This window comes from Mustela lutreola, chromosome 7 (assembly GCF_030435805.1).
Source record: "Mustela lutreola isolate mMusLut2 chromosome 7, mMusLut2.pri, whole genome shotgun sequence".
NCBI classification, from domain to species: domain Eukaryota; kingdom Metazoa; phylum Chordata; class Mammalia; order Carnivora; family Mustelidae; genus Mustela; species Mustela lutreola.
Genome location: NC_081296.1, coordinates 126,698,881 through 126,713,086, shown reverse-complemented (window position 1 = coordinate 126,713,086; position 14,206 = coordinate 126,698,881). Strand labels below are relative to the sequence as shown.

Sequence of the window (14,206 nt, the reverse complement as noted above, 5' to 3'; positions counted from 1 at the left end):
CCTGCTCAGTGTGGAGTCTGCTTCTCCATCTTCCTATGTGTACTCCCCTACTCATGTTCTCTCGCTCCCTCTCAAATAAATAAATTCTTAAAAATAAAATTAGGGATGGGCGCCTGGGTGGCTCAGTGGGTTAAGCCGCTGCCTTCGGCTCAGGTCATGATCTCAGGGTCCTGGGATCAAGTCCCACATCGGGCTCTCTGCTCAGCAGGGAGCCTGCTTCCTCCTCTCTCTCTGCCTGCCTCTCTGCCTACTTGTGATCTCTGTCTGTCAAATAAATAAATAAAATCTTTTAAAAAAATTAAAAATAAAATAAAATTAGGGAAGGAAGGAAACCATTCTAGATTAAAAGAGATTGTAGGGCAGGACATCTAAATGCAATGCAAGCTTGATTGGCTCTTAGTTTTTTTTTAAAAAGGCTATAGGTGATACCTTGAGGAATAATTGGGAAAATTTTAACATACACTAAGTAGCAGATATTTTTTTAAAGGGCTCTTATGCTCTTATGTATCAAAATGATATACTGATCATGTAGGAGAATATCCTTTATGTTTTGGGACCACATGCTAAAATCTTTTGGGGCGAAGTGTTATGACATCTGTAATTTATAACTGTTCATTAAAAGATATACATAACATCAAAAATCATAGAACTGCATAAATTTTACTATAAATTATATCTCAATAAGCCTGACTATTCAATACAGACAATATTCAAATATAAAAAAATACATAACCTTAGGTATATATAGATGTACAGATAAAGCTAATAAACCAAAATGTTTACAATCATTGAATCTAGGTTGTGAGAATATGGAAGCCTATTGTACCTTTTTCTACTTATTGTGTTTTTGAAATTTTTCATAATAAAAACCTTTAAAAGTTTTCAATAACTTACGCAGTCATGTAGCCATTGATATAATTCTGATTCAATATGCGGCCCAAGCAGCCTGCACCCACATCATTATTTAAGGTGCTAAAATCTTCAGAAGACCAAAGCTTCTTCTTAGTCAACTTCGCATCCTTTACTGTGTGGGTCCCAGGATAATGAGCTCTAGAAAAGAAAGCATGGAAATGGGAAAAGGCAGAACATGCCACTTATATCTATTTGTTGAAAGAATAAAAACACGTCCTCACCACTGTTTTCTATTTTAAAACAATGGGCAGCTTGTGAGTAGAGGTCACACCAACTAGAAGCTTCTGCTTCCCATTCTTTTGTCTCCGGATGCCCTGAAAATGTGATAAGCCTATACTCACACACAGAATAGGAAGGAAGATCACCAGTGGATGAGAGATTTCTGTTTCTAGAAACCATAAAATGGATGGAAACCCACTGACAGACAGAGACAGCAGAGGAGGTCACAGCCTAGAACACTCCAAGAGATTAATCAGATGGAGAGAGTATTCAGACTTCCCAGGGGAAGCAGAGAGCTCAGAACAGAAGAAAGGAATATGAAGGAAACCAAAAATAAGACTAATGACTACTGTATACCTACCCCTGAGTAGAGAGAGAAAAAAAGAGCTTGGTATTTTCCCAGGCAAAAACAAGAAGTCAAAAACAACCAAAGCCCAGAGAGTTATTTCTTGAATAAAAAGAAGACACTACCTTGGATAAGCTAGAAACTATCACCCCAAAGCAGTGGTGGTTCTTAACCCCGGTGCTTCTGCTGGTGGAGAAGGGAGGGCCAAGCAGGATTTGCTACTCCCATCCTAAGGTGCACAGGGCAGGTCCTCACAACAAAGAACTACCCAGGGAACATATCAAAAGTACAGAGGATGAGAACCCCTCCCTTATTCCACCATTTAAGAAAAGTCAGTCAAAGTATAAATGTGTATTTATTATTCTGAGTAAAAACTGACTTAATGATGATTTTGGAAGTTACTGATTACTGAATAAAAACAGTTAAGGAATTTCAAATAGAAATAGAAATAGAAAATGACAGAAGAACAAGAGCACATCAGCTAAGTGACTTTAGGCACATGAGTGTACACTTTCTAGGACAACAATTATTTACAGAAAACTAAATAATATGAGCAGAATAATGGGGACAGAATTAAAGCATAATTCTAAACTTTGTAGTTTGGTGTTGCAGTATTCTTTACATTAAAGAAATGAAGACCTGTTTTGATTTGTAGTTATTTAATTCCATTTAGGTCATGAATCTTTCAAGAAAAATTCCCATTTGGGAATTCATTCTACCTCATGAAGATGAATTAGGGCACAGCATCAGTTTGGCACTTCAGGATTTCATGAGGAAGAAAAGAACATGAAACAAACAAGAGAGGACTAAGAAGAAGGATTCGAGAAAAATTAGGTAACAGCAAGATGTTGCCGCATCAGCGAACTCCACTGAAAACAGGCATTTGATTCAGCAGTGTAAATACACACTACCTACAGAGACCTCAAGGGTAGGCTAGCACCTAACAGGGTTAAGAAATTATTATTCTGACACTGCAATGCCCAAAACATGAAGTCTGTTACCAATCTTTGGAACAATTTTAACAAATGTTTACATTTAGTTTCATAAGAATGAAGCTGAAGTATCTCAGAACCAAATATCCTAGAACTTCATTCTATGATCATGATATTCAGCCACATACTAGTATTAAGATTCATCCCAATGTTACTCAGCCAAATGTATGCTTGGTTTATCTCTGGTCAAATATACTTGCAGAAAAAAGGAAAAGCCTGGGGGCACCTGGGCGGCACAGTCAGTTAAGCATCAACTCTTGGTTTCACCTCAGGTTATGATCTCTATCTCAGGGTTGTGGGATTGAGCCCCACAAAGGGCTCTGCATTGAGTTCAGAGTTGGCTTGAGACTCTCTCCCTCTCCCTCTGCCCCGCCTTGCCATGCTCGCTCTCACTCTCTCTCAAATTAATAAATCTTAAAAAGAAAAAAAAAAGAGGAAATAAAGTGAAAGCCTGGAAAGTGATATGCTATTGTGTTACTAATGATCTCCAGATTTTAGGATTCTGAGTAAGTTCTATCTTTACAAGGTTTCTACCTTTTCCAAATTTTCATTTTCTTTCATGAATTATTTTTATAATCTAAAAAAGTATCTCTCTTAAAGTTCCAGATAACTAAGAGATCCAAGTACAATAGACTGTTGACAGTTTAAACCAACAGAAATATGAGGTGAGCAACACGTGTATAATTTTAAATTTTGTAGCAGCTGCATTTAAACAAAGGAAAAGGGAAATTCTCCTGATATATTTTGCTTAACTCAATGTATCCAAAATATTATCATTCAACATGTAGTCAACATAAAAAACTAATAACATTTAACATTTTTAAAATATCAAATCTTTAAAAGCCAGTGTCTACTTTACAATTACAACACACCTAAATTCAGACTAGTCACGTTTCAAGTGCCCCTTAGCTAACTGTGGCTAGTGGCTACCGAATTAGACCATACAGGTGTAAACTCTTCACGGTTTCAGAAAAACATAGCCAACAATCCTATCGGGAATGGTAGAGCCTCGTGGGTAGGAGAAGCTGCCTGACCAAAGTCCACATTGATGAAGACGGGCATACTCAGGGTTAGGGAGAACAACAGTTAGGTAATAAGGAGCATCAGGCCCAGAAGGAGCAGACCCCAGAAGGCACTGTGACTACAAAACAGGAGCTTCCGCAGTTAGGCCAAGTACAACGTGAAGATGGCAAGGAGACCTATCCTTCCTAGGGAGGGGGCAGCAGGAGAATGAAGAACTCCTGAACAAAATCTTATTATTCCACAATAACCTGAATTTGGAAATGATCCAAATGACCACTAACAAAGAAGAGAGGGATAAATTGTGACTTATTCCTACAACTGAAGGCAAAACAGGAATTAAAAGGTATCATGTCTATACTTGGCAATAAGAGTTAATCTCAAGACTACAATGTTGACCAAAATAAGAGATACTCAATGATGCCATTTTCTTTTAAGATTTTATTTATTTATTTGAAAGAGAATGAGTGAGAGAGAGCACAAGCCAGCAGGGAGAGGCAGAGCAGACCCCCCACTGAGCAGGGAGCGTGATGCGGGGCTCCATCCCAGGACCCTGAGTCGAAGGCAGATGCTCAACTGACTGAGCCACCCAGGTGTCCCTCTATGATGCCACGTAAATAAAGTTTTTTTTATTTCAAATCAATTAGCCAGGGGTGCCTGCGTGGCTCAGTCATTAAGCGCCTGCCTTTGCTCAGGTCATGATCCCAGGACCCTGGGATAGAGCCCATACTGGGCTCCCTGCCCAGCGGGAAGCCCACTCTTCCCTCTCACGCTCTCCCTGCTTGTGTTCCCTCTCTCTTGTCACTCTCTCTGTCAAATATATACATAAAATCTTTTTTAAAATTTTAAATTAAAAAATAAAATCAATTAGCTAAACAGACACATGAAAAACGGCTCATCACCATTAACCATCAGAGAAATTCAAATCAAAACCATATTGAGGGCGCCTGGGTGGCTCAGTGGGTTAAGCCGCTGCCTTCAGCTCAGGTCATGATCTCAGAGTCCTGGGATCGAGTCCCGCATCGGGCTCTCTGCTCAGCAGAGAGCCTGCTTCCCTCTCTCTCTCTCTGCCTGCCTCTCCATCTACTTGTGATTTCTCTCTGTCAAATAAATAAATAAAATCTTTAAAAAAAAAAAAAAACCATATTGAGATACCACCTTACACCAGCAGAATGGCAAAAATTGACAAGACAAGAAACAACAAATGTTGGAGAGGTTGTGGAGAAAGGGGAAGTCTCTTACACTGCTGGTGGGGATGCAAGTTGGCACAGTTTTTCCACTTTGGAAAACAGTTCCAAAGGGGGTTGAGGGGGGTTCCTCAAAAAGTTAAAAATAGAGCTACTCTATGACCCAGCAATTGCACCAATAGGTATTTACCCCAAAGATACAGATGCAGTGAAAAGAAGGGCCACATGCACCCCAACATTCATAGCAGCAATGTCCACAAAAGCCAAAGTGTGAAAGGAGCCAAGATGTCTTTCAACAGATGAATGGATAAAGATGTGGTCCATACATACAATGGAATATTACTCAGCCATCAGAAAGGATGAATACCTAACTTTTGCATCAACATAGTCGAGACTGGAGAAAAATATGCTAAGTGAAATAAGGCAAGCCGAGAAAGTTAATTATCATATGGTTTCACTTCTTTGTGGAACATAGGAATAGCACGAAGGGCATTAGGAGAAGGAAGGGAAAAATGAAGGGGGTGGGGGTGGAATCAGAGGGAAAGACCATGAGAGGCTATGGACTCCAAGAAACAAACTGAGGGTTTTAGAGGGGAGGAGAGTGGGGGGAAGAGGTACGCCAGTGACAGGTGTTAAGGAGGACACATATTGCGTGGAGCACTGGGTGTATAGAAAAACAATGAGTCATGGAACACTATGTCAAAAACTAATGACGTACTGTATGGTGACTAATGTAACATAATAAAAAAATAAAAATAAAATAAAATCAATTAGTCAACATATAGTAAGTACATCATTACTTTCAGATGTAGAGCTCAGTAGTTCATCAGTTGCATATAACACCCAGTTCTCATCACATCACATGCCCTCTAAATAAAGTTTTAAACAAGGAAAATTAGTCTACAGTTTTAGGGCTAACATTAGTAGTCGCCTTTGGGACCAGAGGAGAGGCCAATGATTAGAAAGCTTTCCAAGGGAAGAGTTGCTCAGATACTGATAATTTTCTATTTCTTGACCTGGGTGGTGGTGATGCAGTTATGTTCACTTTGTGACAATTCATTATTCCATATTCTTATGACTTATATACTTTTATATATGCATGTTGGTATGTGTATATATGCATGTTATCCTTTGTTAAGGAGATGATTGTTAGACAACAGAAGTATAGGAAACTAAAATGAGAGAATTCTAGAATTATTATAAAAAAACACATTTTAGAAATGAAGAAAGGAAAAAGAAACACAAGACAGAATAGACCTTGTGGAAAACACAATAAGAAAAATAGAGGGTAGCAAGGATAAAATTATAGAGAATCAAACAGAAATAAAGAGATAACAATGGTTTGAGAGAAATAGAGAATAAAGGTAATATGCAAACAAGATCCAAAATGCATTACTGGGTATTCTAAAAGGAAAACCAAAGCAATGGAGCAGGATAATTACTTAAATTAAGATTTAAGTAAATCTTGGGGCACCTGGGTGGCTCAGTGGGTTAAAGCCTCTACCTTCGGCTCAGGTCACTATCCCGGGGTCCGGGATCGAGCCCTGCATCAGGCTCTCTGCTCAGCAGGGAGCCTGCCTTCCCCTCTCTCTCTGCCTGCCTCTCTGCCTACTTGTGATCTCTATCTGTCAAATAAATAAAAAATTTTTTTAAATATTTAAGTAAATTTTATTGAAATAAGAAAACACTTAAATACAGACAGTGAAAAGGCATATAATATGGTACTGGAAATGTTAAAGAGCATATAACTACTAGATTTGAAAGTTAAGGAAAAATATTCTTTGAATATACAGGAATTGTGTCAAGTCATTTATAAGGAAGAAAAAAATAAGTTTCATCAATGATAACACACTTGAAAATGGCAGAACCTAAGATCAAAGGGCACCTTATAGAACAAAGTTGCTCAATCTTCCTATATACTGTTTTGTACTTTTACTTAAGAAATAAACAACTATCTTGCTTAAACCACGTTCTGTTTTGGTCTATGAAAACAATTTAAAACAATTTAAATAATACCCTAATACATGGAAGCTAGAGATGTAGATGTCTGACATAGTTCAGTAATCCAAGAAGCCAGGATATAGTTTCAATTATCCCCCCATGGAAATAGAACTAAGTCCTTTTACTGGAATATAAGATAAGCATACCTACAAAAGGATATTTGCTATTGTTGGAGACAGTTTCATTAACTAATATGAGGCTTTTTCTATTATTTCGACTCAACAAAGATAAGGAATTCCAGGAGCAAAATAGAATGCTCACACAAAAAAATAGGAAATACTGTTTAGAGGCCTCAAACTACAAAGAATGTAGTGGCATAAAGAAAAAAGTATATTTTACTTCCATATAATCATTCCAAGTTGAGAATCAAGGTTGGTGGAAGCAGCACTTCTATCTTCTTCTTGGTCAAATGGTTGCCTCAGATTCCAGCCAGTAGGAAGGAAAAGAGGTAGAAGAAGAGTGTACCCAATATCCTACAGTATAAACCCTCAGGTGTTACTTATCAATTGTGCTCTCATTTCATCACCAGAAACTTAATCCTATTGTCCTATCTTAACTGCAAAGAATGCTGAGAGTCTTGCCTTGGGCCCAGGAAGAACAGGATAGGTTTTGGCAAACCACTAGCAGCTGCTTCTGCTTTAGGGTAAATGAGAGGTCCAAGAGAGGGGGGAAACAACAACCAAAAAAGAAAGAAAGAAAGAAAGAAGTCTAGCATCAGAATTCTGAACAGCAACATTTTATGTGAGTAACCAACAGCGTAAATTTTATGGCATTCAAGGATTAAGAAAATGTGAGTCAGGGAGTTTATATCTAGCCAAACTGTCCTTCAAGTATAAAGACCACAAACGATGAGTTAAAAAACACGTAAGAGATCAAGAAATATTGTTTCCAGGGCGCCTGGGTGGCTCAGTGGGTTAAGCCACTGCCTTCGGCTCAGGTCATGATCTCAGGGTCCTGGGATCGAGGCCCGCATCGGGCTCTCTGCTCAGCAGGGAGCCTGCTTCCCTCTCTCTCTCTCTGCCTGCCTCTCTGTCTACTTGTGATCTCTCTGTGTCAAATAAATAAATAAAATCTTTAAAAAAAAAAAAAAAAAAAAAATATTGTTTCCATTAGCACTTCCTGAAAAATATGACAAATAGTAAGCTTCTGACACCTAAGAATCTAAGGAAAAAACTTCAGCAAAAGACCTGAAGGTGAACACTGCATATGCTTAATGGTAGAACTAGACTAAAAGAAAGAGTAATTTAGTACATAAATATTAGATGTTCTTTTTTTTTTTAATTTATCTGAGAGAGAGAGGGAATGCATGAGCCAAGGGAGGCGCAGAGAAGCAGACTCCCCACTGAGCAGCGAGCCTGGCATGGGACTCCAACCCAGAGTCCTGAGATCACAACCCGAGCTGAAGGCTACGCTTAACCTACTGAGCCACCAGGTGCCCAAATGTTACATGTTCTGATAATGTGTAACTAATACAGCAGATGCAAAATAGGAGGAGGAGGAAAGAAAATGAAATGTAAATGAAGTCTGCCAACTGGCTGAGAATTGAAGGCTACAGCTTGCAGCTGAAAAATCAAGACAGTAAAGCTTAAGGCCATGTAAGAGTACAAAGATTAAGAAATTCTGGTAATTAAAATTCCACTGTAGGAGTGAGAAGGCATGAAAGAGGAAGTTATGAAATAAGTTTCGCACTGCTTATAGTAAACCAACACATAATAACCACATAGAAAAGGAACTAAGAGTATTAGTGTGAACATTTTCTCAACTGCAGCACTATTGATACTTTGGCAGGATAATTCTTTGTTGTGGGGAATTTATCCTGTGCTTGGGAGGATACTTCAAAACGTCTCTGACCTCCACCCATCACGCCAGTACAATCACAGATATTTCCAGGCATTACCAAATGTTCCCTGGGAGGCACATTATCCCCAGCTAAGAACCACTGGCATAAAGGTATCAGTATAAATGCAATCCATAGAATCAAAAAAATCAAACCTTTCTAAGTAACAAAAAAGATACTTTCTTCAAAAAGAGAAAAAAGAAGGGGCGCCTGGGTGGCTCAGTGAGTTAAAGCCTCTGCCTTTGGCTCAGGTCATGGTCTCAGAGTCCTGGGATCGAGCCCTACATCGGGCTCTCTGCCTGCTTCCCCCTCTCTCTCTCTCTGCCTGACTCTCTCCCTGCTTGTGATCTCTGTCTGTCAAATAAATAAATAAAATCTTTAAAAAAAAAAAAAAAGAAAACAAATCACATAGCAAGATTTTGTTTTAGTATATACACAGTGTAAATAATTAATAAGACAATATAGAGTATATCATTATATCATTAATTATATATAGTTTCAATTATATCTTTAAGTACAAACGAGTATAAACCAAGCATTAATATCAGAAGATTTTTAGGGCAGCAAAAAAAACAAAATTTAAATCTATGCTTTATGCAAGCCACACACATAAAAAGAAATAACGTCAAGAGGTGAAGGATGAAAGTATGGGCAAAGATATTTCAGGCAAATATAAATGAAAAGAAAGCAGAGGTCTCCTTCTTAGTCAGAGGCAAAGCAAAATTCATACCAAGAAACATAATGAGGCAAAAAATGACATTTTCTTTCCTTTTCGGGTTTTTTTTTTTTTTTTTTTTTTTTTTTGTCACCACCTCTCCCAATGTAGGGCTCAAACTCATGATCCCAAAATCAAAAGTCGCATGTTCTTCCTCCTGAGCCAGCAAGGTACCCCAAAGAATGTCATTTTCTAATGTCAACAGTTCAAAGATAAGATGATAAGGTAAGACATTAATACCTGTAACATAACACAGAGCAACTTTCAGAAGCATAAACTGCAAGAAACTGAAACCCACAAGTGAGAGGAAACTAACACTCTGGGTAACCCTGGATAGTTAAAGTGAACAAAATAATTAGGATACAGAATACCTAAACAATGCAATCACCAAGGTAGATAATATACACTCAACCTTTATATCCTGATTAAAAAAAAAAATAAATCTTAATATAATAAGATAAAAAGAAGCTTCTGGGAAAGTTTTTGAAAAAAAGTTTTTAAATGCATTCAGCATTAAATGACAGTGCAATGAAATGAGAAAATAAAACAGAGCTAAAGCAGTCCTCAAAGGAATATTTGCTTTGTCAGTTGGCCATATCAATAAAGATACAATGAATTAAACAACTAACATTTTCCTGAGACATAGCAAAACCCATAGCTTCATTCAAGTATTTCTTCCTAGACAAATATATTCAAAAATCAACACAACTTTGTTTTCCCCCTCAAGACTTGAGCTGCTTATGAAAGTTTTAACAATAAAGGCAAAAAACTATATTCTAATTTCAATGAATGCAATGTTCAAATACATCTTCCTTTTCTTGCCCAAAATAAATAAATAAATAAATAATCCTAAATCTGACCTAATAATGCTTCAGTCAATTTCCAATTAGAAACAGAACAGATGGGCAGGTTAAACTAAACTGTAAGGATGAAACTATTAAATCCCAGACTGTGAGATACTTTATAGGACAAACAATCCAGTTTGACAAATGAAAGGGAATAAAAAGATGGGGCAGCGGGGCACCTGGGTGGCTCAGTTGGTTAAGTCTCTGCCTTCAGCTCAGGTCATGATCCCAGGATCCTGGGATTGAGCCCGATGCTGGGCTCTCTGCTCAGCAGGGAGCCTGCTTCTCCCTCTCCCTGTCACTCCCCCTGCTTGTACTTTCTTTGTCAAATAAATAAATAAAATCTTAAAAAAAAAAAAAAAAAGAAGAAGAAGATGGGGCAGGAACCGAAAAAATCAGAAGAGACTTAAACATCAACCAGTCACAATGTATGAAACTAAACTGGATCCAGATTCAATTAAAGCTATAAAATAACAGGAACAAATACTTGATAATATCAAGAGACTGTTACATTTTTGGATGTAATATTGTTATCGTTTATGGTAAAAAAAAAAAAAAGAAATCTTTAAAGATGCATGGTAGAATTTTTGCGAAAGAAATAATGTAATGTGTGGGATTTGCTTCAGAATAATGTGGGAGGAAGAAGAGAAACTATAAGCAGAAAGAGCTAGGCGCCCCCAGAAACAGAAAGACAAGCTTTCTTGACATGAGAAATGTCATCTTGGGCCCCCAGCCATCTTGCCATCTATGCCTAACTGGCACCTCTTACCCAAAGCATATTTCTTGCAGAACTTCCTGAGATATGTTGAAATTGCAGAACAACAGATCCCGGTAGATAACAATTTCAAGGAAACCATAAAATGTAAGCACAAACAGCGACTATCAGGCAAGGAGATAAACTAATCATATCAGGAACAATAAATCAGTGGTAAATCTTCCAGTGCTGGTTTAAAAATAAAGACGGACCTGATACACATTCTTGAGCTATCTTTGCAGGATCTGGACCGTTTTGAGTGCTCAGATACCAGGAACTGGTGATGCTGACCCTCATGACTTGGGCTCTGTCACTTTAAGATGACTTCTGCCCCCATTACATCCTGAATGCCCCACTGAGTAAGCCACATCACCTAAAACTTCCTCAGTTTTGTGGTTCAAGGAGACCCTGCTTTGGAAACATTCCTGGTGCTCTCCTTTACTTGTTACAAGTAAAACCCTTCTTTTTTTATCCTTTGGTGTCTTTTTGGCTCCACACACATCAAAAGATGCAAACCTAGTTTCAGGTAACAGAATGGACAGGATATGGGTAGAGAACTAGCCATGGGGTCACAGTTATGGAGGCTGAGTTACAGGAACCAGGAGATTCATTATCTTATTCTGCCTATGTCATATACATACATTCAAAGTACTTCATTTAAAAAAAATAGGGACATGTAGATCAAGCAGTCTTCAGAGTGAATAAAGACTAAATTCCATACATATGTGTATTCTATTTTTCAAATGTTTATATACATCACAACAGACAAAATTCAAATTCACTTAAAAAAATACTGGTAGGTGAAGGGTAGAAGAAGAGGGAATTGGAGGAAGATGGTCAAAAGGCACAAATAAATAAGTACTAGGGATGTGCTATATGGCATGAGGCCTATAATGAACAATGCTGTGGGACAAATAGTAAAGTTGTTAAAAAGTAGATACTGGGAGCTCTCATCATAAAGAGAAATCATCTTTCCTTTTCTTTTGACTGTATCTGTATGAGATGATGGATGTTAACTAAACCTATCATGGTAATTATCTCATATATATGTAAATCAAATCATTATGCCCTATACCTTAAAGTTATACAGTGATGTATGTCAATTATTTGTCAATAAAACTGGAAAAAAAAAGACAGAAAAAAATTACTAGCACTCAGGAAGGCCAAGACCCAAAGGACTGACTGGCAAACTAGACTAAAGAGCAGGGTCAAAGCCAGCCTGCTAAGGAAACATGACAAGAGCCATGGCCGGTGATTAGCCGTGCCATTTACATGAAGTCTTCATTCATGGAAGAACGCCCAACACAGGAAGTCTGTCTTTTGTAATTTCTAAAATTTAAATACTACTCTGTCCCTTAATTGAAACAAAGCCATGTTTCATTACTCCAAACGTTAACACATTTCTTCGAAGTACCAATACATTCCATTGTCATAGAAAGATCTCAAACTACAGGTGACCCTCGAATAATGTGCATGATTTTCATGTGCATCTGAAAATCCAAATATAATCTTGGACTCCCCAAAAACGTAATTGCCAATAGCCTGTTGACCAGAAGACCAATAATATATATAGTTGATTAACACATATTTTGTATGCTCTATGTGTTACATACTGTATCCTTACAGTAAAGGAAGCTAGAGAAAAGAAAATGTTATTAAGAAAATCACAAGGAGGAGTCAAGATGGCGGAGAAGTAGCAGGCTGAGACTATTTCAGCTAGCAGGAGATCAGCTAGATAGCTTATCTAAAGATTGCAAACACCTGCAAATCCATCAGCAGATCGAAGAGAAGAAGAACAGCAATTCTGGAAACAGAAAAACAACCACTTTCTGAAAGGTAGGACTGGCCCAAAGCAACGGGAAGATAGACCCCGGGGGGAGGGGCCGGCTCCCGGCAAGCAGCGGAGCAACGGAGCACAAAATCAGGACTCTTAAAAGTCTGTTCCACTGAGGGACATCGCTCCAGAGGCTAAACCGGCGCGAAGCCCACAAGGGGTCAGCATGGCCTCAGGTCCCGCAGGGTCACAGAAGGATCGGGGGTGTCTGAGTGTCGCAGAGCTTGCGGGTATTGGAACAGGAAAACCGGCTACAGAGACAGAGCCGACAGTAAGCTCACAGCTCGGTGTTACCTTGAACCAGTCGCAGGCTCAGTGAGCTCGGAGCGCGGCCGGAGGTCAGGCAGACGGGAGTAACTGGGCGCTGTTCTCTGAGGGCGCACTGAGGAGTGGGGCCCCGGGCTCTCAGCTCCTCTGGGCTGGAGACCAGGAGGCCGCCATTTGTATTCCCGTCCTCCAGATCTCTACGGAAAGCACTCAGGGAACAAAAGCTCCTGAAAGCAAACCTGAGCGGATTACTCAGCCCGGCCCCTGGTAAGGGCGGTGCAATTCCACCTGGGGCAAAGACACTTGAGAATCACTACACCAGGCCCCTCCCCCAGAAGATCAACAAGAAATCCAGCCAAGACCAAGTTCACCTACCAAGGAGTGCGGTTTCAATACCAAGGAGAGCAGCAGAATTCCAGAAGAGGAGAAAGCAAAGCACGGATCTCATGGCTTTCTCCCTGTGATTTTTTTTAGTCTTGCAGTTAATTTAGTTTTTTTCTTTTTCATTTCTTTTTCTTTTTTTTTTTCTTGCCTTCTGGTAAAATTTTTTTTTTAACTTTTACCGTTCTCTTTTTTAACGTTTTTAAACTAGTTTATCTAATATATATATATTTTTTCTTTTTTATTTTTTTCTTTATTCGTTTTCTTTTTATTAATTCTTTTCTTTTTTTTTTTCCTTTTTTTTTCTTTCTTCCTTTTTGAATCTCTTTTTATCCCGTTTCTCCCCCCTCACGATTTGGGATCTCTTCTGATTTGGTGAAAGCATATTTTCCTGGGGTTGTTGCCACCCTTTTAGGATTTTACTTACTCCTTCATATACTCTTATCTGGACAAAATGACAAGACGGAAAAATTCACCACCAAAAAAAGAACAAGAGGCAGTACCGAAGGCTAGGGACCTAATCAATACAGACATTGGTAATATGTCAGATCTAGAGTTCAGAATGACAATTCTCAAGGTTCTAGCCGGGCTCGAAATAGGCATGGAAGATATTAGAGAAACCCTCTCGAGAGATATAAAAGCCCTTTCTGGAGAAATAAAAGAACTAAAATCTAACCAAGTTGAAATCAAAAAAGCTATTAATGAGGTGCAATCAAAAATGGAGGCTCTCACTGCTAAGATAAATGAGGCAGAAGAAAGAATTAGTGATATAGAAAACCAAATGACAGAGAATAAAGAAGCTGAGCAAAAGAGGGACAAACAGCTACTGGACCATAAGGGGAGAATTTGAGAGATAAGTGACACCATAAGACGAAACAACATTAGAATAATTGGGA

At 38.6% G+C, this 14,206-nt stretch overlaps 1 protein-coding gene across 3 annotated transcripts in view; it reads right to left on the bottom strand.

The window, feature by feature from the left end:
* GALC (galactosylceramidase) overlaps window positions 1-14,206 on the bottom strand; it is a 66,085-nt gene that overhangs the window by 30,555 nt on the left and 21,324 nt on the right. For all 3 annotated transcript variants that reach the window (XM_059182607.1, XM_059182605.1, XM_059182606.1), the window contains exon 8: window positions 895-1,050. In XM_059182607.1, coding sequence (XP_059038590.1) covers window positions 895-1,050 — 156 coding nt within the window. The remainder of the gene's footprint in view (window positions 1-894; window positions 1,051-14,206) is intronic.